This window comes from Paralichthys olivaceus, chromosome 16 (genome assembly GCF_024713975.1).
Source record: "Paralichthys olivaceus isolate ysfri-2021 chromosome 16, ASM2471397v2, whole genome shotgun sequence".
Classification (NCBI taxonomy): domain Eukaryota; kingdom Metazoa; phylum Chordata; class Actinopteri; order Pleuronectiformes; family Paralichthyidae; genus Paralichthys; species Paralichthys olivaceus.
Window position 1 is genome coordinate 15,233,038 of NC_091108.1, and position 27,720 is coordinate 15,260,757.

Genomic DNA, 27,720 nt, shown 5'->3' on the forward strand with positions numbered 1-27,720 from the left:
GTCTGATTGGTGAGTCGACACTAGACATCACTTTCCATTCATCCATGTGAGCCACAGACTGTGTAACCATGATGTGAAATATTCACAAAATCAAACACTAGATGGTTGCTCATCTTCTGGACACATCTCTCTCTCTCTCTCTCTCTCTCGTTGAGTGTGTGTGTGTGTGTGTGTGTGTGTGTGTGTGTGTGTGTGTGTGTTTACCATGTGTGTGAGAGTCTCTCCTCTCTCTCAGTGGCATCAGTCTGACTCTACAGGGACATGAAGGTGTCCTGCCTGCTGGAAATATGCCTCCTGAATTAATGGGATTCAGATTTTTTATTGTTCTTCTCTTGCTGCTCACTGGCACAGAGGAGACCCCAGCTGATCACCTCCCTGAGTCCTCCCTGCTGAAACCCACAGTGCTGATCACCATCCTCGCTCGCAACACACAGCACAGCCTCCCTCACTTCCTGGGATGCATCGACAGACTGGACTATCCAAAGGAGCGAATCGCCATCTGGTACTGTCACTTTATTTAGTGCATTCATCAGTTCATTAAAATGGGGAAAGGAAATTAGGAAAAGGGATTTCACCACAGATTTTAGGCATTGATAAGAAAGAAAGAAGAAGGGAAAAAAAGAAAGAAGAAGGAAGGATAGACAGGCAGACAGAAAGAAGGCAGACAAAAAGAAAGAAAGAAAGAAGGAAGGAAGGAAAGACAGGCAAACGAGAGGAAAGAAAGGAAGAAGGATGTAAAGAAATACAAGGAGACAGAAAGAAGAAAAGGAGGAAGGAAGGAAGGAAAGAAAAAAGAAAAATAAGGAAGGAAGGAAAGAAAGAAAGACAGAAAGAAAGAAGTAAGAAAGGATGGAAGGAAATGCAAGCAGACGGAAAGAAGAAAAGAAGGAAAGAAAGAAAAACTGAAATAAGGAAGGATAGAAGGAAAGACATGCAGACGCAGAAGAAAAGAAGGAGGAGGGAAGGCGGGAAGGAAGAGTGTTATCGTGTTACTGTTTGTGTTGTCAGGGCGGCGTGTGACCACAGTGTGGACAACAGCTCAGCCATCCTGCAGGAGTGGCTCAGAGGAGGTCAGCACCTGTACCACTCAGTGGAGTGGAGACCAGCAGAACAACCAAGGTGAATAAATAATAAAAATAAACAACTGATACTGTTTCATCAGTGTTCTAATGAAGTGGTAGTGAACCAGACATCTGATCTTCTCATGTCATTATTCTCTTTCTTCTCTCAGCTCTTACGCAGACGAGCAGGGTCCAAAACACTGGAGTGACTCTCGCTTCGTCCATGTGATGAAGTTAAGGCAGTCAGCGCTCAGAGCTGCAAGACGACTGTGGACTGATTACATACTGGTGAGACTTTGGAGACCCCAAGACACCAAAGCTGTTCCCAGACATGAACTGATGAAAATGTCCAGAAAATTGGCTCTGCACCTTTTCCAGACTCTGCCTTTCACATATGAAGAACCCCGCAGGACATTGTGTGGGTCAGACGTGCTCAGCGAAATATCCTGAACAATACATGAGGGGTGGTGTCTGAGTAGGAAATAATGTATAAACTCAGCTGATTTGCGTTCTCCCAAAAAGCCCCTTTGGTGAATTTCAGGAAAATGTCCAGAGTTCAGTGCATGTGTGACAGCAGCTAAAGTAAAATGTTTTAGCTTGTTGAGAGAATCGATCCACTGTCACAGTGTCTGGTGTTTTAGTCATCTACAGTATATTATATCTTTGTCCCTCAGTTTGTGGACAGTGACAACTTGCTGACAAACCGCCGCGTGCTGTCTGACATGATGGCGGAGAATCTAACTGTTGTTGCTCCCATGTTGGAATCAAGAAGTCTTTACTCGAACTTCTGGTGTGGCATGACTCCTCAGGTACAGTTTGTTAGAGACACCCACACAAAACATGGCACATTCCATGACACTCAAATGAATGAGCAAAACTCTAACACAACTGTTTTAATTCTTATAATACCAACATAGGGATACTACAGACGAACCCCTGAGTACATTCCCATCAGTAAGTGGGAGCGGCAGGACTGCTTTGCAGTTCCCATGGTGCACTCCACCTTCCTGCTGGACTTGAGGCGCAGAGCCAGTCGAGCACTGGCCTTCCACCCTCCTCACCCTGAGTACCCCTATCATCTAGACGACATCATGGCCTTCGCTTTCTCTGCCAAACAAGCAGGTCAGACCTTTGACAAAATGGGTTTTAATTACCTCCACTGAGGAGGTTATGTTTTCTTCTGCAGATATTTGGCACGATTACGCAAAACATCTTGATTGCCATGAAATTTTATGGAGAGGGACATAAAATAGGCCCCTCTGTGTAAACTGGGGCCCCTTTATGGCCCCAGATGTAGAAAATCCTAGATCCACCTCTGCTGCCATTGCTTTTCCAATGACAAAGAAGATCTTTGCACTGAGACCTGATGTTTTTCTGTCGCAGGCGTCCAGATGTATGTGTGCAACAGGGATCATTATGGATATTTACCAGTGCCCCTCAAGCAAGACCAGACCCTGGAGGAGGAAGAGGAGAGTTTTATCCACACGCTGACAGAGGCACTGAGTACGTATCTCTCTAACTGAGAATTTTAAGGATCTCTGCTTTTCGTCTTTGCTCATCGTTTCTCTGGTCTGTGTGAGCATATTGGTCTTTTTCTCTCTCACAGTCCTGACACATGTCTCACTCCTCTGTTAAAGGCCACAGCCTCTCATTTCATCATCTCCTCCTCTTCTTTGAGTTTCACATTAGTTAGATGTTGAACTATGAAACTCCCTGAGAAATCCCCTGACAAAGAAACCCCCTCGTAACCAAATGATAATCATGTGAAATGGAAATTGTGTGTGTGTGTGTGTGTGTGTGTGTGTTTCCAGTTGACTACACCATGGAGCCTTCCCAGTACGTTCACACTGCACCTAAAGAACCAGGAAAGATGGGGTTTGATGAGGTGCACATTCATTTTCAGTTGAGCACATGTGTCAGAGCTGTTGCTGTGGAAGTGAACAGTCGGTTTACTCTGCTCCTCCACCTCCAGATCTTTCTGATCAATCTGAAGCGTCGCTCAGACCGACGGGACAGGATGTTGAGTTCTCTGGCCGTCCTCGGCATCAATGCCACACTGACAGAGGCCGTGGATGGCAAGTATGACCATACAGTGACCGCTGTCTTTATGCAGTGTGGTGGAAGAGGGATTCAGCAATAAGAGTTAAGACCATGTAGAAATACTCTATGTAAAAGTCGTGTAGAGTAAAGTATCATCATCGAAAAGTATCAAATATAAAAGTTTTACTACTACTTAGAACAATCTCTCAGACTTTTATATGTATATGTAACATCTGATTATATTATTACTGATATATAAATATGATATTGATATCGTAGCTTGTTTGGATGGAGCTGATTTATACATTGTTCTGTAGTTTATTGTATAGAAATGCTGCATATTCTATTTTGTATATGATTTTTAATCTGCAAAGTAACTAGTGACGAGTGGCATGCAAGCTCTATAATGACCTACAAGTTTTTAGTACTTGCATGTGTATGTTGTATGCATGCTATTTTAGGCACCTGTTCACATTCAACAGGAAAATATTTACAGCAATACGTTATACAAGTCACTTTGTACTAAACGTTTTTTATGAACAAGTGCTCAACAGTATAAGAAGGTAAATAAAAACTCATGTTCCACTGTGATCAACTTCAACAGTTAAATGCTGTTGTGATTTATTTTAATAATCCATGTTGTCCATGTCATAATAACGGATTGAATATACACTGTGGTCTATCAGTATAACTACTTGGAATGGAAAGGATTGGAATGCTTCTCTCACAACTTAAAAAATATTTATTTACACATTAACAGCAACTAGTTTGTATCACTGTCATTATTCCATTTCTATATGATAAATGTGAATTATAATGTAAGAATTATGTGAAAGTATGTGTATGTATGTATGTAAAGATGCAAGTATCTTTAATGGTGGGATTTTACCCATCTTCTGTGTCTTTAGCATTAAATAAACAAGGCTCCACTGGTCAGGAATCTTGTCCATGTCTTACACAGATACTGATGAAATACTTTTGTGTTGTCCACACACAGATCATTGAACTCCTCTCAGCTGCAGGCCATGGGCATCGACATGCTGCCTGGGTACAAAGACCCGTACTCAGAGCGTGTGCTGACCAGAGGAGAGATCGGCTGCTTCCTCAGTCACTACGACATCTGGAAGCAGGTACGAATACACACTGTGCACGTCACACTCTTCAGCACAGCTTAATGCACAGACACAATGCAGTGAAGGTAGTACTAATGAGACAGTATGGACGTAATAAGCTTGAGCCTGTTGATGATGATGGCTGCTATGTGTCGCCCCCTAGGTGGTGCAGCAGAAACTGCAGCGTGTGCTTGTGCTGGAGGATGATGTGAGATTTGAGGCCAGATTTCGAAGCAGACTGGTTGCCATTATGGAGAATGTGATGACAGTGGGGCTTGACTGGGACCTGATGTAAGTGAAAATGTATTCTTCATGTTACTTTTACAGATAATTATGCAGATAATAACTTTTTGAAATGTTTAATTTTACCCACCGACCTGTCTCCCTGAAGTTATGTGGGTCGTAAGCGGCTGCAAGTGAAGGAGCCAGAGAACTGGGTGAAAGGAGTGAGTAACCTCGTGCACCCTGGTTACTCCTACTGGACTCTGGGTTACGTCCTGTCTCTGCAGGGGGCCCAGAAGCTCTTACAGGCGAAACCTCTGCACAAAATGCTTCCTGTGGATGAGTTCCTACCCATCATGTTCAACAAACACCCCAAGTGAGTCTCATCTACTGTTTGTACGTTCAAATGTTAAACTGTGAAAGACAGTAATAGTCTCTTGTATTCAAATCTTCAGTGAAGTGAAACTGCCTCACTCATCAATTTCAAACATGCCCACTTCCTTCTCTCCTCAGAGATGAGTACAAGCAGCATTTTGAGCCGAGGGAGCTGAGAGCGTTTTCAGTGGAGCCTCTCTTGCTCTTCCCCACACACTATACAGGAGAGCCCGGCTACCTCAGCGACACTGAGACGTCCACCATCTGGGATGACGAGGCAGTGGAGACAGACTGGGACAGGGACGTGGCCAAACACAAACGTGAACAGGAAGCTGTGGGTTCTGGGTTTCGACATGTGGTTCCTCAACCTGCTCGTGGTGGCGGGCGTCCCCTCTCTGCCAGTGGAAACAGAGATGAATTCTGACGGAGACTTGACACACGTCATACAAAGCAAGGCCAGTTGAACAACAAGAGGGGACCTGGGGCTGCTGGTCTCATCTATCCCTCCCCCTCTCTGTGCAATGTGTATAGTTTAAAGATAAAATACCATCTGGTCCCATTTGGGTAATTTGATAAAAATCAATCAAAAAAAATTGTTAAGCTCTTAAGAATTCCATTTTAGCACAAGTATCTTCTTGAGGACCCAACTTAACGTCCTGATCATCACTGGACTTTTAATTGGTGCATATTTACAAACTAACCCACAGTCAGGATTTCCAGCCCAAGACTAGCTGCAAAGACCAAGGACAGTGGCAAACATTTCAATAGATTCTGAATATTATAGAAGTCCAGAAATACACATTTTTATAATATCTACAGGTAAGTGCGTCATCATAACGCAGCCACCATTGAAAAAAAGATTCACATTATGACAAGATATTTTAAATATTGATCCATTCGTCCGTCCATCTGCTGAGAGGCAGTATCGACGCAAGACAAGTCACCAGCCAATCACAGGGCATATATACAGAGATGAACAAGCATTCACACCTATCAGGCACAACATACACACCTACAGGCAATTTAATGCTACCAAATAACCTGACCTGCATGTATTGGGACTGTGAGAAGAAGTCAGAGAACCCAGAAAAAACTCACACAGAAAGACTTCGGCCAGCCGTCAGTGGAATCGCTAGCTAACATTGTTAAAATAGAAACTTTTCACATTATTGTAAGAAACCGAGCAACATGTAACTGTAAGGAAAAAGAGCAGAACCAGCGTCTTTGAGAGACGAGTCTTGATAAAGACTTAAATCTAATACTAAAGTTCTGCCACTTATCACCAGAGTTAAGATAGAGCCTGAGGTGCATCACTGGGTCAGAATGTAATTTTCTGTTTTAACAATAATGACATTTTGTTTCTTTAAGTGAAATCAGTTGAGCTTTTATTCCTCAAATATATATTCCTGTTTATATGTTGTTATGGCTGATGCTTTTGATGTATCTTCAATGACCAGAGGAAACACAGCAGTCAACTTAAGGATTTTTATTTAAAAAAAAAAAAAAGCACTGGAATTTTCATGTCAAGCAAACAATGGAACAATTTCATATTAGTATTGTTCCATATCACAAAGTGAGTTATGAAAAGAATAATTAAACCACACAAATGATACTTTTTTCGTAATAAATTAATCAGCATAACAAAAGAAATAAGACATGCTTGTACTTCGGTGTTGCAAAGGATATTATGAAAGTTCCAATGCTCAAAATTTAAGACACCTGAGAATATAAATATCAAAACAGCTTGTTGCAGCAATTATTTAGTTCCACAGTTCCTCCCATTCACCTTAACTAAAGCTTTGATAAGAGGATTTCTTTTAAAAATTACATAAATGTAAAAATTAGGCATCAATTTAAAAAACATCAGTTTCTGTACAATGTGCATATCTGAATTAGTGTGGTGACGAGAGAATCATCGTGTTTTTTTTCTCAGCAAGGCAGCGCAGCAAAAAGTAAAATCCAAAGCGGATAATGCTCGTCTGTCATCAAGCCACATTCTGTGATATGAACAAATAGATTTGGACTGAGCGCTTTCAATTGAAATCTGCAGTGAAGTGACGGTCTACAGGTATTTTATTTTACATTTTCAGCCTCGGTCCTGCAGCCAGCAGTGAGTCTTTCCCTTGGCAAATCAATCATCTGCTGAGCTTTGCTGACAGAGGCTGTGGTGCAGGATTTATCCGGCAGATTCAATTACCACTGTCAACTAACAACAGAATGTCACTGAGGCAGGGAGAAGGAAATTCTGCTGCGACACAGGTAGTAGTAATGTTGCATATACAGACAACAGGAAAGACATGGGTACATTACAGACCATCTAGATGATAAAAACTCATTTCTGAAAAACAAGTTGGATGGATGCTGCACCAATACCGAAAAGAAAAAGGAAAAATCAGTGAGGTATGTTGTTCTTGTGATATTGTAGCTTTGAGATCTGGACAGAGTCTGAGTGAAAAGATGCTTCCATCGGTGAGGAGAGATGGAAGGATAGATTTCCATTTTGAGAAGTAGGTATTAGGTGTGTGATTCTTTGTTAAACAGTCCAAGTGTTCAGGGTTACTGCCAGCAGCGACCGAGAACGTCAACAGATTAAACCTCAGAGGAAATGTGTACAAAATGTCAAAGCACTGTATTCACATGGATGAGTACAGCTCGTTTTAAAATGAACAGATCAACAGTGAAATGGTGATATGAGGATGGTTCGACGTATGGATTAGGAAGACACCTGAAGTTTTTCTTTTTAAGTGGGGAGGAAACAAAGTTAACCGATCTGGGAGTGACGATGAAGTGTGTGTAAAAAAATTTTTTTTAAATCTAATAAAAACAAATTCCTTAACATAAGATGGCCTGGATGACTACACAAACACCAAAATAAACAAAAAACAGAAACAACAACTACTCAGTTCATTTATCACGCTTTCTAAAGCACTTGGACAAGAAGGCAGTTTTACAAACCATTAGTTATTAAAGACATCAGCAAAGTTCCACAGTGCTTGCTTGTAGAAGCATAGTAACAGTGCAAGCCATTACACTATTCAGCCGAATACACCTGTAAGAAAAAAGTGCCATATTGCATAATGTGTATCTGATGAGCCCGCAGGAGGGCATATATATACCTATACAATGATCCAACTGTAAACATGGTGCAAAGTAGTTATGACATAGTTTAAGGCTTTCAGAGTTTTCCTGAAGAATTGTTGTTCACTGAGATAAAGGAATACGTCCACGAGTTGGACAAACAGTGTGGAAACATTAAAAAAATAACAAAAATAAAATAAAAAAGATTCAACCTCTCTAGACTCAGACCTGGACAATGCATGTGCTCAAATTGATTTTAAACTTCTGCTTTACATGAGGTTTACTAGACTCAAATGTTACTCCACAAGGATTGTTTAATTTAGGTGCCAGGTTTTTCATTTGTTTGTCCCAGTATAGAACCAAATCTTTATTATAGAGGCCATTTTAATTTATCAAAAACAAGTGTAATAGCCACAGAGCGTATATAAAGATGAAGGACACGTTTCCACTTCCTCCCACTATCCAGTAATGAAGCCAAAGTACCCCAGATATGAAAGCTGCAGTCTTGCGCACCAGAATCTGTGCAGTAAGGTGGTCATGGGATGGAGCCATGTTGGCAAAACATTGACATACATGCTCGACCGATCACGGCCAGTCTCAGCTGTCAATCGAGATTTCTATTGCATCAAATAACTCATTAAAAGGGGGTGGGGTTAATGACCAATACTGCAGACAGCCACCAGGTGGGGATCGAGACGCTTCGGCTTCACTTTTGGGGCGCAATGATGTCGTCCACCTTTCTATAGTCTATGCTGATAACATTATTATTGTTATTATATTGTTTTCCATTTAGAAGTATCGTACACGTCTTGTTAACGCTGGTTCAATGGTGCACCTGCACAGAGCAGAGCCACCGTTTAAGTTATTTACACCTGAGTGACAAGTTAAAATGCCCTTCACAATAAAGCTCTAGTGGTATCATCTTTCCCCAACTTGTTTTAAATTACTTATAATTATTACAAATTACAACTTCTTATACCCGATTTGATTCCCACACACTGGGTTCGAATAGGAACAATTTTTCCAGCACTTGAAGTCATAAACTTTGTTTTAACTGTTGGTGAAACTTACACCGTGTGAATATACACCCAGCACAACTGATCCTGAAATATGCTCTCCACTCCGCCTGTGATGAGTGTGGGGGGAACGCCTTTACTTTGAAGGTCGAATATCAAGCTCGCCTTATGTCATGGTTTCTTTGTCCCTAAATATTTTTATACCATTGCATACACACGTTCTCCAGTTCTGTCACTAACAAAAAAATATCTACTAAAAAAAAACACACCAACACTCACAGGCAATCTCATCCTATCAAGCGTATACTGTTACCCCTAATATAAGGACTACAATTCATCACATGTATTAATTCTGCTGCTAGTAGCATTACCATGTCTCTACATTAAAAGCTTAAAGCTTATATACATTTGCATCAGTATTAGAGATAATACTACTGTGAATTATGTGTCAGCGTTTCATGAATAACTCATGTAGACTTGAGGATGGCGTGCATACAGCTCTTCTACAGTGAAGTTTGACTCACTTTCTGGAAAAAACTAATATTTGATCTATTAAGTTCAATATACACAAAAAAAATATAGACAAATATCACCTCAATGATGGTTATGCGATAAAAAATGAAGGAATGTGTCATCACTAAAACTCAAAGCTACAAAAAAAAAAGCTAAAAAGCTTCTAGTCACTGCCTTGCTAGCTAACATCACAATATTGTGCTACTCGTGGTAAATAAATGTTACTTAAAAGCACGACAACCAGGAAATAAACCACGGGAAAACAGAGAAGATTTGGCTTTTGATGAATGTGTAGATTTGTACAGAAAATGTGAAAAATCCCTGCAATTTGTGAAAGTGTTTCAGTTTGAGAAATGAGGTTGTATTTAGGGTCGGTGCTTAATGATTCCAAATCTTATCGAATCCTGATGGAGAAGGAAAACCGAAGTATGTTGAAAATAAAATCTACACTTATTTCCATATGGTTTGAACTGCCATAAACCTGTCATGAATAAATGTTCTTAGTTAAAAGAAAAATAAATTCTGTTGCACCATGTTAATGGTTTTTATGGCTGGAATTTTCAGGCATTACGAGTCAATGAGCACGACAGCTGTGTGGCACAACTGCTTTTACAGAATTTTTGCATCAATGTGATGAGAACCTTGACTTTACTGGTGCATAATTAAGAGGATAAACCAAAAACTGACTGTCCCATCTAGTTTTTTTTTTTATATAAAAGGTTTTCACCATTTTAATTTCACTATGTCACAATACAGCATAAGACACACCCTGCATTTTTACACCTTTCTGTGGTAAATGTGTCATCATATTTGATTAACTTCCCTCCCCTGCCCCCCCTGTATTTATTTCTATGTACTGATTTCAATTCATTTCTGTCTTTTGTGAAGAGTAGCTACACCTGAAAAACTCACTCCAGTCTGCCATATTGTAAACATTATACACGTGGTTTAATCCATGTGTAAGGAGCCTTGTAAATGAAGTACAGAAAGTCCAAACTTTGCTCTCAGGAAACGATAAGTGGAATCAAAAAACACATTTCTTAAACAAATCCTTGGTTCTCATAAATTTGGAACGTTCGTGAAAACCAACCCTGGTTTTTGCTGAGCAGGTGGATAGTGGTCACATGACTCATCGGGGTGGATGGAGAGATGAGGCTACGTGCTCCTCACTTCCAGCTCTGTGTATTCACTTGTGTACAATGTGTGTATGTGTTCATTTTGGAGTACAACTCCGTAATTCTAAATCCTTATGGGTGAATCTGATTGTAGCTGGTTAAGTTGAAACCCACGTGAGCTTCCGTGCTGCTGCTGATCCCAGTGCACAGGAAACCCAGACACGCACCATCCTAATGGTGCAGGGTCGGACTGGAAGCAGAGGATATGCCCTTGTTGCGCCCCAACATGGAGGGCTGGAAGTCGGGATGACGGCGGGCGTGCTTGATCAGATGGTCACTGCGCATGAACCGCTTGTCGCACAACGGGCACAGAAAGCGCTTTTCTCCTGTGTGGGTGCGGGTGTGACGGGCGAGCTCATCGGAACGGGCAAACTTTTTCTCACAGTCGGGCCAAGTGCACGGGAAGGGCCTCTCACCTGTAGCACAGAGAAAGAAAAGAGCAGGGACAAACATTTACTTCCATGTCAGCGACCAATAACAATCCACCAAGAATACAAACATGCAACAGATGCGTTAGACTAAAAGCAGGTTAGTATCAGTTGGGCGTATTGGCACCAATACACTGCAGAGGTTAATCAAAAACAAAAATGTGGAAGTATTTATGTCTTTCCAAGGTTACTTCGTGTTACTTCATGGTAAGTAAAAATAATTTATGCAGTCGCTAAAACCTAAAATACTTAATTTACAAAGACGTAACACAAAACAAATTCTCATAACTACAAGTGTGAAACTGGGGAATGTTTGCTATTTGAGTTTGAAAAATTACTAAACGTGCCAGTTAAGTTTCCATTAGTCAATTTATCAGCAAAAATAAAAGTTCTAAAAAAACCTTTTACTTCCTCTTTCATACTTTAAACAAAAGCAGGACATAGTATTTAACTGTTCCTATATTAATGCCAGATACGTTTAGTTATTTGAATGAGTGTCAGGCAATAACCAAACAGTTCATAGTCTCTGTTTTAAGTTGTTCCTCAAAGTTAATATGATAATGTACTTTATAGGACTGAATAATGATTGTTTACATATAGTTTGTCACATAATGCATATTTTTTATGCATTCAGTTTAACTCACTACATTTAAGATGGTGACGAATCTACTGCCTGTATTTCTGTTATAGAGAAATAATATATGAATCTCTTCATAGTTAAATACGTGTCAAAACATATCTAGGATTTAGATCCTGCAGATTAGTCTTCCTAAACCACTCCTAGCCTTAATCTCTCCCAGGCAACATGAGTCAAACCACGTTGAGAGAGTGGGATGCTGCTCGGTGCCATTTTCAAGATCACAAAGCTGGGGCCACGTTGTTTGTTGCAGGGACACTTTGTGGGCGTTCCCACCACCGTTTCTTTCCTGCCCTTAATCCGTCTGCGCCTGCTCAGTGATCCTGAACACACCGATCCCCTCATTTCACAGGAGAGGGAGGAAGAAATCACATGCACGTTTTTACTACTCAGGGCTGGAGCTCTGATATCAGTCTGACGAGGGGCTCCAACTACATCCAGTTTTTCACAATGGCGCTTCTGAGACAGTTTGCAGTGATAACTCCACAGCAAACACCCCAAACTTAGATAAATCGGTAGATGATCACACAAGAGGGGTTCTCACCTTCTGCTAATGGTTTCAAAAAGGTTCGATCACACATAGTCAGTTTCAAGTCATCAGCAGATATCATGAAAATAATGTTCGGGGAGAAGCTACACAACCACACATCGAGCACTTGCTGCTGCCATCGACAGGACAGGCCGTGTCCGACAATGAACTCTGTGCTCCCGACGTTAAGGTTTCGTCTTACGTTCATTTCATATGCAAATATGGTCGGGAGGAAGACCTTCGTCACCGGTTTTAACGTCCAGCCCAGTTCTTTTGTTAGTTTACTTCTTTGTCAGATTCCCTGAAGGGGACTTTTTCTGTCGTTCCCTCTTTGTTTGGCCACGTTACTGAACCAAGTCGACGGTAAATGGGGGGAAAAAACTACCGCCGCCGCCACGCTGCTGTTAGCTAATCCCGTGAAGTACAAAAGAGCTTCCCACACGATCTGACTTAATGGTCAATAACCATGTGGGTGACAAAGCAGAGGCTGGGGACAAAGTTTCCAATCAAGGGTCAGATGTGTGTGTGTGTGTGTTTACACGACATGTGAGACGATCGTGATGTTGTCACCGTACCTGTGTGTGTCCGGATGTGCGCCTTTAGGTGGGACGATTTTCCGTAAACTCTGTCGCACCCGTCAAAAGTGCACTGGTGTCGCTTCACCGGGGACCGGGGGGGGCCCACGCCTCCTCCTCCCCCTCCCCTCATCTGCTGTCCGGGCACCGGGGTGGCGGAGGGGGTCATGGTAGGGGTGGTGGGGTCGGACAACGTGGTGTAACCGCTCTCCCCACCACATGACGAGTTGCTGCTTTCCGAGTAGGCCGACATGGGGCGGAACTTGCCGTGCAGGTCCGTGAGGATGCCGGCCACCGCCATCATGTTCGCACCCTCCAGCCGCAGCGTCTCCCGCACCTCCCTGTCCTCGATCGTCCCGTCGGGCTCCCCGGGGAGCAGGCCCGCCGTGGCCGGCTGGCTGGCGGGGGCGACCGGGGTGGGTCTGTGCAGGACGGGACCGCTGGATATCGACACCAGACACTCGGCGGCGAAATAATCAGACGAGGCAGTCAACGACATGGTTCTCCGTGTTGTTTTGTTGGCTTTAAGCGGTTAGACAGAACAAAAAAAGCAGAAAGATCCACCAGGAGGGGCTAACGGTGGACTGATCCCGACCTCGTTTTTATCAAACTCGACGATCCAACCGTGTCCAGCGGAGCCCTGTTACCGCCATACAGCGCCTCGGTAGTTTGGAAATGACTCGGTTAGTCAAGTAAAAGGCACGGATGTGAATAATAGCGGGCTAGAACCGGGTCAGCTCCTCCGGGCCAACGCGTGTGTGCCTCGCCGCCTGACGGTTCATTGTGTCTGATGCTCCGAGAAGCCGCTGCCGGTCAAACCTACGCCCCCTGGTCCCTAACGATGCGTTCAAAGACAGCCAGTAACAAATGAGCAGGAGGTGTTTATGTGTTTACACTTCTGGAAACACCACAAAAAACGCGTTTATACTGACAATGCAGTTACATCAATATGATTTTATTAGTCATAGGTTTCACAAACAAAACGTAAGAACGTCACAAATAAAACAGAAATGTAAAAAAGGGTATAAATAAAATAAATATTTGCTGTTGAACCACTTTTATAGGTAACTGTAATCGCTCCACATTCTTGTACAGTGAGCATATTTTTTCGTAATGGATGAAACAAGCTGCACAACAAATACTATGTGGTGACCTTAAAGTTGGGGTGAAGGCACGGAGAGGTCTGTAATCCGACTTTTCTCTGTGCATGAACGCACCGTGAGCCGGCAGCGCGCAGTTACTGACGTCGGCAGCTCGGGCGTGGACCGCGGCGGCGGGTGCGTGGTGGAAAGTAGGTGGCGAGCAGCTTGGGTAATGATGGGGGGAAGGAGAGGAGACTGGGATGAAATGAGGGGCGCTGCACAACATGGCTGTGTGCTGGAGGGAGTTTGTCATTTCATGTTTCAGACAACAATAAACACTCCGGCCATTTATATGAACGCAAAACCCCAGAGCTTCACAGTGTTGTGGCATGAAGATGTGATAGAAATCAAGGGGTGGATGGGATGAGATGGGGAGGTTGGGATGGGGAGGTTGGGATGGGATGAGATGGGGAGGTTGGGATGGGATAAGATGGGGTGGTTAGGATGGGAGGAGGCTTTCTACAGGGTTATTTAACCAAGGGTGCTGCTGCATTTCCTCCAGTGTGGCACGGTCCAGAGGGTCCAACTCCAAACACTTGTTCAAGAAGTCTTGGCAGTCTGAGAGGAGAGAGGACAGATGACAAAGAAACAATGAGTCTTGAATCTACAGTGATCGACTGTAAGATGGAAGGAACATAATAACTGCACATTGAAACCAGCTTTGTCTCACCATTGGACCACATGGAGCTGATTGTGATTTTTTCTTCAATGAACTCCGAGATGTGGAACTGCTTGAATCCATCCAGCATTTCAAAGAGCAACGATGCCAACTGCCAGACTGTTGTGGGGTCAGCCATGTATTCCCCACTGATTATAAACTCTGGAGGAACGTACGCTGAGGTTCCTACAATATGTAATATAAGGAACAGAAAAACAGCAAAGGTTGAGGAACAGGCTGAGAATTGACAGTCAGATGAATAAAAAGCAGGATTACAAGCCAGGCCGGGCCGTACCAGCGAATTTGTTGTAAAGGCTGTTTTTCTTATGAATGCGGCCACATCCAAAATCAATGAGCCGCACTCGAAGGCCATTGGAGCAGGTCTCAATGAGGATGTTCTCTGATTTTATATCTCGGTGGAAGACACCCTTGGCTCGCATATCGATAGCAGCATTCACGAGCTGCTTCATGATGATCTGAGAAAGAGATAAAGAGTCACAAATGATTTAGAGTGGTGAAGAAGGGACTCTGGGTGGCACTGAAAAACACAGTCTATGTCGTAGCTGGATGTTTCAACCAGAGCCCAATCAGAGGACGCAGCTGAAGCCCAAGGCCTTTCTTATTTCTGGCTCCAGCAATTGTAAAAAACAACCTGAGCACAGGATCTATTTAATGGCTGTTGTGGAGCTTTTCATCATAGTATGTGACCTGCAGAGCAACTTCTGCTGAAATAATATATCCATTAATTACAAGAGCCCTCTATAAAATCAAAGTCTCTATTTCTCTATAGAGTGAATCAAATCATTTCATTTACAAATGTAAAATGTTATATGTTATAATAGCCAAAAACGCTCCACTGAAAAATTGAACATTTCAGTAGTAGTCTGGGAAACATCTCACACAAAGAATTATACTTCAGTACCTTTGCCTGGTCCTCGTCCATCGGACCACCCTTATTACGCTGGAATTGCAGCAGTTCCATAGAGCTGACTGGCCTCTCCATGACCAGAACAACCTCATCGTCCAGATCGTACCAGTCAAGTATCGACACGGCAGCAGATTTACCCACAGACTCTGGTCCGCCTGCGGCTTTGTGCATGAGCAGCACCTCCCTGGGAATTCTGCATTTCTTCCCATATATCTTCTAAAGTAAAAAAAATATTTGTTTACCTCATCAAGAACAAAGAAACCACAAAAAAGTTAAGCAATGATTTCAACAGTTGGTGCTGAGACAACAGATCACTCACCACTTTTTGACGAGGAACAACAGAATTGGGAATGTGTTTTATCGCCACCTACAGGACAGATCATGAGCACTTTGGTAAGTCCAAGGGATGAAGTCAGAGTATGTATGTGTGATGTGAGAATATTATTTTAAATTATATTATTACATCATATTATATACTTACCGGTAAATTGTCAGATGTTCTGTGGCCAGCATAAACTGAGCCATAACCTCCTTTACCAAGTTTTCCATACTCTGAGTACTTGGCCTCGAAGTCCGCTGCACGGATAAACACAGACACAAGGTTTAATAAAGTTGTGGAAAGAAAGATGGCATCACTACCTCTAACTTAATATTCAGCTTTTTTTTCTTTCTCCGGACTAACATTTTAATACATTCACTCATCATCGACATTTTCATTTCTAAGGCTTTCAACCACCACATGTCAGTACACGGAGTCTTTTCAGATCATGTGGACATAGCTAAATTGAGATATACTATCAGATAGCTCCATGACAACTAAGTAAAATCCATCTGCCTGACAGGCGACTGATAGCTCTGAAAAAAATGATTAATCTGGTTGGTTTAATCTGTGTCAATATTTGCATCTAATCCTCAGGAGGAAAGTAAATAATAATATTTTTCAAAATGTAGAATTATTCCTTTAAGTTGGACAAGACAATTTTTAAAAAGCAGAGAAGTTCATCACAAAATGAAAACTGAAATACGTCCCAAATGGGGTCAACACCAATCCCCATTCTAACATGATCACATTGCTTCCATGCAAACAGCAGCACAAACATTTTCTTTAAAAGTAACTCACCTCTGCTGGTGTGGCCTGACAACACTGTGTTCTTGTCACTGGAGCTTTTGACCTTGTCCACTGACTCATGGGCAGATGGACTAGAGTTGGTGTTTCCAACCCTCTGCCTCTTCAGTGGGGGCTCATTTTCAGTGGTGGCCTTCCTCTTGGTGGTCTTCGTCATATAACTCGTCAAGATGATGATGGGTGAGACGGGGCGGCCAACCATCTCTACAATAGAGAAAGAAACCAGTGAGCATCAACCTGTTGACTGCATGTAGTGAGTTTTGAATCCTATGACCAGATAAGGAAAGTTTTTCTTGCATTATGTGAACATGGCAACTACTGTTTGGTTAAGGTTAGTGAAAGTACCATTATTCACAATGACTCGTCTGATCTGATCACATTGCTTCCATGCAAACAGCAGCACAAACATTTTCTTTAAAAGTAACTCACCTCTGCTGGTGTGGCCTGACAACACCTTGTCCACTGTCTCAGGGGCTGATTGACCAGAGTTGGTGTTGGCATCAGTACCATTTCCAACCCTCTGCCTCTTCAGTGGGGGCTCATATTCAGTGGTGGCCTTCCTCTTGGTGGTCTTAGTCATATAAGTCGCCGAGATGATGATGGGTGAGACGCGGCGGCTAACCATCTCTACAACAGAGAAAGAAACCAGTGAGCATCAACCTGTTGACTGCATGTAGTGAGTTTTCAATCCTATGAGCACATAAGGATGATGACATTGGATGGCTCTACAAAGTTCTGTATCACATTCACAATTGTTTTGGAAATTTAAATGACAACATTTTAAAACTAAGTTTTTCTTACATGATGTGAACATGGCAACTACAGTTTGGTTAAGGTTAGTGAAAGTACTATTATTCACAATGACTCTGGGTGCAATTCACACAAATAGATTGGATCATGTAGGTCCGAGATACAACAACCTCGTGTTTTCATGAAGAAAAAAACACAGAGCTACACACAGAAAGACTTGATACACATCTTGAGAAGTAGCTGTAACTCACCTGAATCTTTCTTGGGGGTCAGATAGTTGGAAAAGGTTTTATCCTCCATGTCATCCAATAAACCAGATCAACAGCAATGTTGGTTGAAGAATATCCAAACGCAATGTTTAAAATGGTTGAATAATCCAAAAGTCTTGCTCTGTTGATGGGTCGAGGACGAATTATCATCTGAAAACGGTGTGAAGTTGTAACTGTGAAGTTAAAGATTTGGCTTTTAAGTTACAACTTCAGAGTCAAACCTTCAATCTTTAGATTAAAGGTATTGCTATGGTAACTAGTATTTAAACCACAACAATGTTTCTGCCAATACTTCCCTTCACCTGAATCTTACACACTGGACGTTTAAACCAAAACAATGTTTGTAACTATGAGTGACATCTGTCCAATCACACATGTAACTTATTGTACACATTGTATTTTGGGTTATTTTATTCACTAAAGCTATGATGCAAAGTTTATGTTTCTTATTGAGCTGTGTAGTTTACAATGTGAATTATATATTTCAGTAGAAACAATTCCACAGCAATATTGTGCACTTGCAGAAATAAATAAATAATAAATACATAATTGTTTCATTATCATTAAGAGCATTTTAAGGAGTGTTGCATTTATTTTCATGTGTAACATTTAAGTTGCTGATGTATGCTCCTTTGCCAAGGAGTTAATTGGTTCCTACCTGCCATTGTTTTACGTAGGACAGGTATGAGTGTAACGGGGAAGCAGCTCAGATGGGGAGAGTTTAATGAGATTTTCAGCTTTTTTGAAAACAGCCCTTGTTTGTGGATGGAGTTTAGACCTACTTGTGGCCATGTCTTTTACGGTGTTACAGCCAGAGCTGCCCTCAATGTCTCTGAGCATTTTGAGGTGGGTCTCCAGTCGGCCTCTGTCAAACCAAAAAGGAAGGTGAAGGGATTCCAGGGAATCTACAGTCACAGTTCACAATTTATATAATGATATTGTAGGGTTAACACAGATTTTTAAAAAAAACAGCTTTTCATTTGAAAATAATAAGCGCAGCGAGGTTACTAATTGACATAACTAGCGATGGCCATAGAGGACACAAACAGGCAAAGCTTTAGAGTGTGTGTATCTGTTTGGACAAGCTGAATGTATGGCATAAAAATGTGTAGAAACACAATATGGGGTGTAAATGGTATTTTCCTTGTCCCCATGTGAAGATTGGGGGGCCCACCAATACTTCTATGGACTATTCACCCTTCGATACTAGGTCTGTGGACATCTAGTCAACCTCATTCTGTTGAATGTACTCTGTGTTTAAAAACCTATTTACTCATGTTCTGCAAAATGTTGACCTTTGTTTACAGAAAATGTTAGAAATGTTTCAGTAGGGGAGGGTGTTGCAGTCTATAAATATTTAAATTTGACCCTCATATATTTTTGTTTTTACTGTTGCATATACAGAGTAAAATGTTATTTGTGTATTGAGTGACACAGTACGACATCAGTCTGCTTTACGGTTGTGGGTCTGAGGTGAGGCTACATAACATCCTGACAGTCTGACTGGCTTGCTCTGGTTTTGACACCCTGGATTTTCCCGGCCATGCAGCTCCCACCTCCTCAAACTGCAGGTCGGTATGTTCCCCGTGTCTCAGAGAGTCTGCAGGAGAAATGAGAGGAACAGGCATCGGGATCCATGTCGCTCTAACAGTTCAGGTTAAACACAGATGTGCATCATACATTTAGAGTGTTCCTGACCTGCTCCTGACAGAGTCCCTGGCTGGGCTCGGAGGAGCACGGACACTGTTTGGGTCTTCACCAACCCTGCGTCCGTGGACCATGTTGCCTTGGAAATAGCTTCTGTACAGTTAACCTCCTCCATCACTGTTGATCCGTGGTGCTGAACACTGACTGGCGAAAATATGAAATCCAATATTTTTGTTTTAAAAGTGACTCTTGAACCAAATTATTCATCTTGGCGTAAAACACATTACCACTTACCACAGTGGTACAATGGTCAACCAGCATCATCAACCTTTATCAAATTACACTTTTCTTAAACTCAGATTGCAACAAGAGAAAAGAAAATCTACAGGCAAAATCTATAATAAGGGAGACAGCAAAAAGTTATGAATTGATGAGGTTATTAGTTGTGGAAACTTTCTATTTTTCTTTTTCTATTTTGAATCATCTATACATTTATTTATTTAAATATGCAGTGTCTAAAAACACTGCTGAGAACAAAATCCAGAGTTTCTGCAGGATTTAATATGAAAACTTGTTAGGACCTTAATGAATGAATTTAAGACAAATGTCAAGTACAACAGACATGCAGGAATATCAGAGTCCCAGAATGACTTTTGTTTCCCCATAACTGAAGATAGGGTGAAGTGGCAGAGTAGAGAATCACCGTGGAAACGCCACGTTATCTCTCAAACTACAGGCAGAGATTGTATTCATAGTTGTTCCCACAGCCAAGTTGAGTGTACTGTCCAGGGTGTTTGTACTCATCAGTTATTAGTTCCACATGGGTCTTGTTTGTAGTTGTATTACAGTGTACTGCCATTGAGAAAGAACTAGAACACACAGAGACATTCAAAACTGTGCATGCCACCAACATAAAATGAGATGAAACATACATTTAAAAAAAACAAAGCTTGATGTCAGTAACATATAATGAACGTTAACATAATTTTTAATGACCTGAACAGACCTGAAATTTAAATGATTGCATTTTAGACCGCAACCCTATAATCACCATGTGTGAGTTTTAATTATTAAATGGTTGCTAATACTATGGGGCATAATTGCAGCAAAACTATTGTCAAATGTGAATCTCAATCTGTCTGTGTGCTTTTAGATGTGTGAATGTGTTCACAGATCTGTAAATCTGTATTTAGAATTTGTGTATGTAAACAGATTTGAAAATATCTTCAAATATATATTGACATTTTAAAGTGTATTTATGTTTGTCAATGTGTAGACAAATGCACATGGAGATTAATGGCTGAAGAGTATTTGGCTTCAAGATTTGAAAATCCAGACAAGTCATCAGGTTCTTCTCAGAACAGAAACATTACAAATGGCTCCTGTGGCGTCATCCAAGTGTCTGAGCCGCATCATTTCAATTCAAATGGAAATGGCGTCATTGTCTCCATGTTTTAGTTTTTATTTCTAAATGCCCTCTGATATCTCCTCTGGCGCCGCGTTCACGTTCGCACGCACGCACTCCACACAAGCTAACCCGCGTGGTGAGCATTAGCATTGCTACTACCGCTAGCATCGCTTTTTCCTGTCCTGGACTTCTAGGCTTAAAACACGGCACACATGAGTCTTTAATGGCCAGTTTCTTTATTGTGTTGGATTTGTCTTCAGCACTGTTACCTTGAAACTCTGGGCAGCTCCTTCAGACTGTTCCACCCACGGTGTAAGAAGGAGAGGTTCCGCAGGTCCTTCATCCCGGCTGCTGTCCGGCTCCACAACACCTGCACCACCTGATGATGTTATAGTTTCCTGTCTCCACTCACTACTACTCACCATGGCTGTATTTTGATTATCTGTATTTATATTTCTGATATTTCTAATATTTTTAATATTTACATTTCCACTTACAATGTCTCGACCACTTACAATGTACAATATTATTGATATCATCATGGATACACATACCTTACCATAGTATTTATATCATGGTCACTTTACATTGCAATATTTTTTATTTCATTTATACCTTGCAGTATTATTTATGTCATGGTCACTTACTTTTGCAGTATTACTTATATCATGGTCTCTTTACATTACAATACTTTTTATACTTTTTTATCCTCATTACTTGTTTGTTTTTGCACATTGTCTGTTTGCAGGTTGATTGTTTTCTTGTTTATTGTGTAGGTTGTAGATATTTCTGTCTGTTCTTTGTGTTTTTGCCCTTTTCCACTATAATTCTGTCGTGTACACTACACTTTCTTTCTGCTGCTGTAATAAGTAAATGTCCCCGTTGTGGGTGAATAAAGTATATTTGATCTAATCTAATCTAATGTTGACAACTTCCCCGAGGAATTGTGGGAAAGAATTTCAGGAAGCCTACACGTCATGAGCAATCGTCGCGAGAACATGAAACGTCATCAATACTCGTCGATGTAAATAGACATGACAAAAAGTTTTGCCGGGGATGTCCTTGTAATAACATTGTTCACATCTTAAATAATCCAATGCTGTTGCTTGCAGTTCCTAAAGTGACCAAACTTTAATATTCTTATTACATCTCTGCTAATGCCGGTGAATCAAATTACCAGGTAAATGCTCAGGATGTTATTAGTTTATTTGATTAGTTTCAGTGATTAGAGGAGCAGCTAAGTGCAGTAGCCTCGCTGTAGTTCAAGTGCATCGTGTATCTTGTAAAATGATGTGAAAATAAGGGATTATCGTCCATAAATGAGCGATAACGATGTAGCGTTAGCATGCTAGCTACCGAGACATCGGCAGGTGTAGCGGTAGGCGTGGACCGAGGCGGCAGGTGCATGGTGGAAAGTAGGTGGAATAAGTTTCATGATCAGAAAGTCCTATCAAGCAGTAGAAGCACATGTTGTGGGCTTGTGGTCTGTGTCCTTCACATTCTGATATTTGAGTATTTTCATGCATTACATGTTGCTGTTATAAGGGTTCAGAGTTCCAGCTGATACAGTGTTTGGTGTTTCATGTGTAAAAAGTCCTCCCAAGACTAACAGCACTGTGAGTTGTAGTGAGCAGAGTTTGCCAGCAGAGGGAACAGAGCGTTGGTAAACTATGTAGGGGACACAACACTTTGTCCTCAGTCACAACACACACGAGCAGAGGAAGATCGTCTCTGTGCATCTTTCATACAGCTACTCCCTTTTCAGGGCTTTTACACGAGCAGCTTGGGTAATGATGGGGGGAAGCAGAGGACACTGGGATGACATGAAAGGTGTCAATTGTCTGGAGCTGCAGTCAGAGGCTGCACAACATGGCTGTGTGCTGGAGGGAGTTTGTCATTTCATGTTTCAGACCAACAGAGTCCCACGATGACCCTCAAATATCTGCTTTTTCATTGGTTCTTGTCCAGAAGACACAGACACTAGATGTCTTATTCCTTCCTTCAACTGTGTTTTTAAAGTCTGTGAATGAGTTTGGAAGAGAACAGAACCCTCACTGTCTTTAATAGATTATGTTCATAGTAACCGTCTGTTTATATGTGGATTGTCATATAATCTCCAAACAAATGCCAGATTATCATTAGCATAAACATTTATTATTGCATTTATTCTGTTGTGCTTTTTTGTTTTCAACTAGGCCTGTATTGAAATGTACCAAAATGAAAACCCTCCTTCTCCCTTTTGTATCACCTGTAAGGTGACAACATGCTGACAGCCATATTGGTGGCTGGAGACTGAGGGATGGCTCGTGCACATGAGGAAGTCATGGTAGCAGATGCTCCTAAAGATATCCAGCCTGCTAGTACCACATGGCATTATGCTGAAAAACCCTGCTCAGGCGACTAAGGACAATCAGGTAAGACTGAAGCCGATTTCAGACATGCACAGAACACCAGATAATCCCATGACATTCTCTGGAGAGGCTGTATGTGAGAACACAGACGCCCAGGCCAGAGGCTCCGGACCTTCTCCTGAGTTTCTCCCACCAGCCCCTCGTAAAAATTCTGGATAATGTCAGAGTGAGCCCATGTGTAAATACAGCAGGAGATCACAATCATGTCAGTTTTATATCTGTAAGAATCAACACTCTGGCCATTTGAATGAACGCAAAACCCCAGAGCTTCACAGTGTTGTGGGATGAAGATGTGATAGAAGTCATGATACAGCCTCAGACAGAGGATACCCCATGAAACCAGGAAATGGCGAAAGGGAGGAGATCAAAAAATTTTAATGAAAAAAAAGGATAACATGATGTAAAATAACATGATGAATGAACATAAATACACAGGTTTAAGTCCCTCAACAGGAAAGCATTAGTGGAGGCCAGGGGCATCATATAGGGAGGAAAAGTTAGGCCAATTCCAAGTCAGGGGCCCAAAAAATAGGTCAAAATTATTATAAAATGATTAAACCATCATCACTGAGTGTATATATATATATATATATATATATATATGTATATTTAAGTTAATGTATATTTTAGTTTTGTTTTTTTAAATCTTTCATTAATGTTAAGAGAATTTTCCATTTTGAAATTTTACAATAAGAAATACATTGAGACTGTAAAAGATGGCCTTTAGCACATTTTTTATGGGGAGGTTGGGATGAGATGAGATGGGGTGGTTAGGATGAGATGAGATGGGGAGGTTGGGATGGGATGAGATGGGGTGGTTAGGATGGGATGAGGCTTTCTACAGGGTTATTTAACCAAGGGTGCTTCTGCATTTCCTCCAGTGTGGCACGGTCCAGAGGGTCCAACTCCAAACACTTGTTCAAGAAGTCTTGGCAGTCTGAGAGGAGAGAGGACAGATGACAAAGAAACAATGAGTCTTGAATTTACAGTGATCGACTGTAAGATGGAAGGAACATAATAACTGCACATTGAAACCAGCTTTGTCTCACCATTGGACCACATGGAGCTGATTGTGATTTTTTCTTCAATGAACTCCGAGATGTGGAACTGCTTGAATCCATCCAGCATTTCAAAAAGCAATGATGCCAACTGCCAGACTGTTGTGGGGTCAGCCATGTATTCCCCACTGATTATAAACTCTGGAGGAACGTACGCTGAGGTTCCTACAATATGTAATATAAGGAACAGAAAAACAGCAAAGGATGAGGAACAGGCTGAGAATTGACAGTCAGATGAATGAAAAGCAGGATTACAAGCCAGGCCGGGCCGTACCAGCGAATTTGTTGTAAAGGCTGTTTTTCTTATGAATGCGGCCACATCCAAAATCAATGAGCCGCACTCGAAGGCCATTGGAGCAGGTCTCAATGAGGATGTTCTCTGATTTTATATCTCGGTGGAAGACACCCTTGGCTCGCATATCGATAGCAGCATTCACTAGCTGCTTCATGATGATCTGAGAAAGAGATAAAGAGTCACAAATGATTTAGAGTGGTGAAGAAGGGACTCTGGGTGGCACTGAAAAACACAGTCTATGTCGTAGCTGGATGTTTCAACCAGAGCCCAACCAGAGGACGCAGCTGAAGCCCAAGGCCTTTCTTATTTCTGGCTCCAGCAATTGTAAAAACAACCTGAGCACAAGGTCTATTTAATGGCTGTTGTGGAGCTTTTCATCATAGTATGTGACCTGCAGCGCAACTTCTGCTGAAATAATATATCCATTAATTACAAGAGCCCTCTATAAAATCAAAGTCTCTATTTCTCTATAGAGTGAATCAAATCATTTCATTTACAAATGTAAAATGTTATATGTTATAATAGCCAAAAACGCTCCACTGAAAAATTGACAATTTCAGTAGCAGTCTGGGAAACATCTCACACAAAGAATTATACTTCAGTACCTTTGCCTGGTCCTCGTCCATCGGACCACCCTTATTACGCTGGAATTGCAGCAGTTCCATAGAGCTGACTGGCCTCTCCATGACCAGAACAACCTCATCGTCCAGATCGTACCAGTCCAGTATCGACACGGCAGCAGATTTACCCACAGACTCTGGTCCGCCTGCGGCTTTGTGCATGAGCAGCACCTCCCTGGGAATTCTGCATTTCTTCCCATATATCTTCTAAAGTAAAAAAGATATTTGTTTACCTCATCAAGAACAAAGAAACCACAAAAAAGTTAAGCAATGATTTCAACACTTGGTGCTGAGACAACAGATCACTCACCACTTTTTGACGAGGAACAACAGAATTGGGAATGTGTTTTATCGCCACCTACAGGAAAGATCATGAGCACTTTGGTAAGTCCAAGGGATGAAGTCAGAGTATGTATGTGTGATGTGAGAATATTATATCAAATTATATTATTACATCATATTATATACTTACTGGTAAATTGTCAGATGTTCTGTGGCCAGCATAAACTGAGCCATAACCTCCTTTACCAAGTTTTCCACACTCTGAGTACTTGGCCTCGAAGTCCGCTGCACGGATAAACACAGACACAAGGTTTAATAAAGTTGTGGAAAGAAAGATGGCATCACTACCTCTAACTTAATATTCAGCTTTTTTTTTTTCCTCCGGACTAACATTTTAATACATTCACTCATCATCGACGTATTCAAATTTTTAAGGCTTTCAACCACCACATGTCAGTACACGGAGTCTTTTCAGATCGTGTGGACATAGCTAAGTTGAGATATACTATCAGATAGCTCCATGACAACTAAGTATAATCCATCTGCCTGACAGGCGACTGATAGCTCTGAAAAAAATGATTAATCTGGTTGGTTTAATCTGTGTCAATATTTGCATCTAATCCTCAGGAGGAAAGTAAATAATAATATTTTTCAAAATGTAGAATTATTCCTTTAAGTTGGACAAGACAATTTTTAAAAAGCAGAGAAGTTCATCACAAAATGAAAACTGAAATACGTCCCAAATGGGGTCAACACCAATCCCCATTCTAACATGATCACATTGCTTCCATGCAAACAGCAGCACAAACATTTTCTTTAAAAGTAACTCACCTCTGCTGGTGTGGCCTGACAACACTGTGTTCTTGTCACTGGAGCTTTTGACCTTGTCCACTGACTCATGGGCAGATGGACTAGAGTTGGTGTTTCCAACCCTCTGCCTCTTCAGTGGGGGCTCATTTTCAGTGGTGGCCTTCCTCTTGGTGGTCTTCGTCATATAACTCGTCAAGATGACGATGGGTGAGACGGGGCGGCCAACCATCTCTACAATAGAGAAAGAAACCAGTGAGCATCAACCTGTTGACTGCATGTAGTGAGTTTTGAATCCTATGACCAGATAAGGAAAGTTTTTCTTGCATTATGTGAACATGGCAACTACTGTTTGGTTAAGGTTAGTGAAAGTACTATTATTCACAATGACTCATCTGATCTGATCACATTGCTTCCATGCAAACAGCAGCACAAACATTTTCTTTAAAAGTAACTCACCTCTGCTGGTGTGGCCTGACAACACCTTGTCCACTGACTCAGGGGCTGATTGACCAGAGTTGGTGTTGGCATCAGTGCCATTTCCAACCCTCTGCCTCTTCAGTGGGGGCTCATATTGAGTGATGGCCTTCCTCTTGGTGGTCTTAGTCATATAAGACGCCGAGATGATGATGGGTGAGACGCGGCGGCTAACCATCTCTACAACAGAGAAAGAAACCAGTGAGCATCAACCTGTTGACTGCATGTAGTGAGTTTTTAATTCCTATGACCAATTAAGGAAAGTTTTTCTTGCATTATGTGAACATGGCAACTACTGTTTGGTTAAGGTTAGTGAAAGTACTATTATTCACAATGACTCATCTGATCTGATCACATTGCTTCCATGCAAACAGCAGCACAAACATTTTCTTTAAAAGTAACTCACCTCTGCTGGTGTGGCCTGACAACACCTTGTCCACTGACTCAGGGGCTGATTGACCAGAGTTGGTGTTGGCATCAGTGCCATTTCCAACCCTCTGCCTCTTCAGTGGGGGCTCATATTGAGTGATGGCCTTCCTCTTGGTGGTCTTAGTCATATAAGACGCCGAGATGATGATGGGTGAGACGCGGCGGCTAACCATCTCTACAACAGAGAAAGAAACCAGTGAGCATCAACCTGTTGACTGCATGTAGTGAGTTTTTAATTCCTATGACCAATTAAGGAAAGTTTTTCTTGCATTATGTGAACATGGCAACTACAGTTTGGTTAAGGTTAGTGAAAGTACTATTATTCACAATGACTCTGGGTGCAATTCACCCAAATAGATTGGATCATGTAGGTCCGAGATACAACAACCTCGTGTTTTCATGAAGAAAAAAAACCACAGAGCTACACACAGAAAGACTTGATACACATCATGAGAAGTAGCTGTAACTCACCTGAATCTTTCTTGGGGGTCAGATAGTTGGAAAAGGTTTTATCCTCCATGTCATCCAATAAACCAGATCAACAGCAATGTTGGTTGAAGAATATCCAAACGCAAATGGTTGAATAATCCAAAAGTCTTGCTCTGTTGATGGGTCGAGGACGAATTATCATCTGAAAACGGTGTGAAGTTGT

General features: G+C 41.6%; 4 protein-coding genes and 1 long non-coding RNA gene across 11 annotated transcripts; 2 read left to right on the top strand and 3 right to left on the bottom strand.

Moving 5' to 3' along the window:
- The first annotated feature begins 287 nt into the window (after nucleotides 1–287).
- Nucleotides 288–7,623, top strand: LOC109638573 (procollagen galactosyltransferase 2-like). Its single transcript, XM_020101612.2, has 12 exons — nucleotides 288–502; nucleotides 1,009–1,119; nucleotides 1,232–1,349; nucleotides 1,736–1,870; nucleotides 1,979–2,183; nucleotides 2,445–2,564; nucleotides 2,873–2,946; nucleotides 3,034–3,140; nucleotides 4,099–4,231; nucleotides 4,377–4,504; nucleotides 4,605–4,811; nucleotides 4,949–7,623. The coding sequence occupies exons 1-12, from the start codon at nucleotides 288–290 to the stop codon at nucleotides 5,232–5,234; spliced, it is 1,839 nt and encodes a 612-aa protein (XP_019957171.1). The 3' UTR covers nucleotides 5,235–7,623.
- LOC109639662 (Krueppel-like factor 13) lies at nucleotides 6,282–13,573 on the bottom strand. The gene is made up of 2 exons (XM_020103258.2): nucleotides 12,762–13,573; nucleotides 6,282–11,008 (listed from the first exon to the last, which is right to left on the bottom strand). Exons 1-2 carry the CDS (start codon nucleotides 13,258–13,260, stop codon nucleotides 10,764–10,766), a joined length of 744 nt encoding a protein of 247 aa, XP_019958817.1. The 5' UTR covers nucleotides 13,261–13,573; the 3' UTR covers nucleotides 6,282–10,763.
- Nucleotides 13,574–13,695: 122 nt separating this feature from the next.
- Nucleotides 13,696–21,104, bottom strand: LOC138405020 (serine/threonine-protein kinase pim-2-like). 7 transcript variants are annotated; one of them, XM_069510494.1, is made up of 13 exons: nucleotides 20,959–21,104; nucleotides 19,333–19,485; nucleotides 19,093–19,234; nucleotides 18,417–18,499; nucleotides 17,617–17,755; nucleotides 17,045–17,242; nucleotides 16,610–16,819; nucleotides 15,971–16,065; nucleotides 15,809–15,856; nucleotides 15,484–15,705; nucleotides 14,857–15,037; nucleotides 14,574–14,747; nucleotides 13,696–14,461 (listed from the first exon to the last, which is right to left on the bottom strand). In XM_069510494.1, exons 5-13 carry the CDS (start codon nucleotides 17,663–17,665, stop codon nucleotides 14,343–14,345), a joined length of 1,296 nt encoding a protein of 431 aa, XP_069366595.1. In that variant the 5' UTR covers nucleotides 17,666–17,755; nucleotides 18,417–18,499; nucleotides 19,093–19,234; nucleotides 19,333–19,485; nucleotides 20,959–21,104; the 3' UTR covers nucleotides 13,696–14,342. The 7 variants fall into 7 exon arrangements, with proteins under 7 accessions (XP_069366595.1, XP_069366593.1, XP_069366594.1 ...); XM_069510492.1 differs by having other exon boundaries at nucleotides 17,617–17,784; XM_069510493.1 differs by having other exon boundaries at nucleotides 17,617–17,807.
- A 261-nt stretch (nucleotides 21,105–21,365) lies between these two features.
- On the top strand, nucleotides 21,366–24,133 carry LOC138405022 (uncharacterized). The gene is made up of 3 exons (XR_011238672.1): nucleotides 21,366–21,869; nucleotides 22,945–23,103; nucleotides 23,982–24,133. It is a non-coding gene; the product is annotated as an uncharacterized lncRNA (long non-coding RNA).
- Nucleotides 23,545–27,720, bottom strand: LOC138405016 (serine/threonine-protein kinase pim-2-like). Its single transcript, XM_069510478.1, has 10 exons — nucleotides 27,540–27,720; nucleotides 27,046–27,243; nucleotides 26,622–26,819; nucleotides 26,187–26,396; nucleotides 25,546–25,640; nucleotides 25,384–25,431; nucleotides 25,059–25,280; nucleotides 24,433–24,613; nucleotides 24,150–24,323; nucleotides 23,545–24,037 (listed from the first exon to the last, which is right to left on the bottom strand). The coding sequence occupies exons 1-10, from the start codon at nucleotides 27,586–27,588 to the stop codon at nucleotides 23,919–23,921; spliced, it is 1,494 nt and encodes a 497-aa protein (XP_069366579.1). The 5' UTR covers nucleotides 27,589–27,720; the 3' UTR covers nucleotides 23,545–23,918.

Coding starts and splice junctions, on each gene's coding strand:
- LOC109639662 (XM_020103258.2), bottom strand. CDS start 13,260: ATGTCGTTGACTGCCTCGTCTGATTATTTCGCCGCCGAGTGTCTGGTG. Junction 11,009..12,761: donor GCACATCCGGACACACACAG/GTACGGTGACAA, acceptor TCTGTGCTACAG/GTGAGAGGCCCTTCCCGTGC.
- LOC138405020 (XM_069510494.1), bottom strand. CDS start 17,665: ATGGAGGATAAAACCTTTTCCAACTATCTGACCCCCAAGAAAGATTCA. Junction 17,243..17,616: donor GACCCCCAAGAAAGATTCAG/GTGAGTTACAGC, acceptor TCTCTGTTGTAG/AGATGGTTAGCCGCCGCGTC. Junction 16,066..16,609: donor GTCAGGCCACACCAGCAGAG/GTGAGTTACTTT, acceptor TTATCCGTGCAG/CGGACTTCGAGGCCAAGTAC.
- LOC138405016 (XM_069510478.1), bottom strand. CDS start 27,588: ATGGAGGATAAAACCTTTTCCAACTATCTGACCCCCAAGAAAGATTCA. Junction 27,244..27,539: donor GACCCCCAAGAAAGATTCAG/GTGAGTTACAGC, acceptor TCTCTGTTGTAG/AGATGGTTAGCCGCCGCGTC. Junction 26,820..27,045: donor GTCAGGCCACACCAGCAGAG/GTGAGTTACTTT, acceptor TCTCTGTTGTAG/AGATGGTTAGCCGCCGCGTC.
- LOC109638573 (XM_020101612.2), top strand. CDS start 288: ATGCCTCCTGAATTAATGGGATTCAGATTTTTTATTGTTCTTCTCTTG. Junction 1,350..1,735: donor TGTGGACTGATTACATACTG/GTGAGACTTTGG, acceptor TTTGTCCCTCAG/TTTGTGGACAGTGACAACTT. Junction 3,141..4,098: donor ACAGAGGCCGTGGATGGCAA/GTATGACCATAC, acceptor GTCCACACACAG/ATCATTGAACTCCTCTCAGC.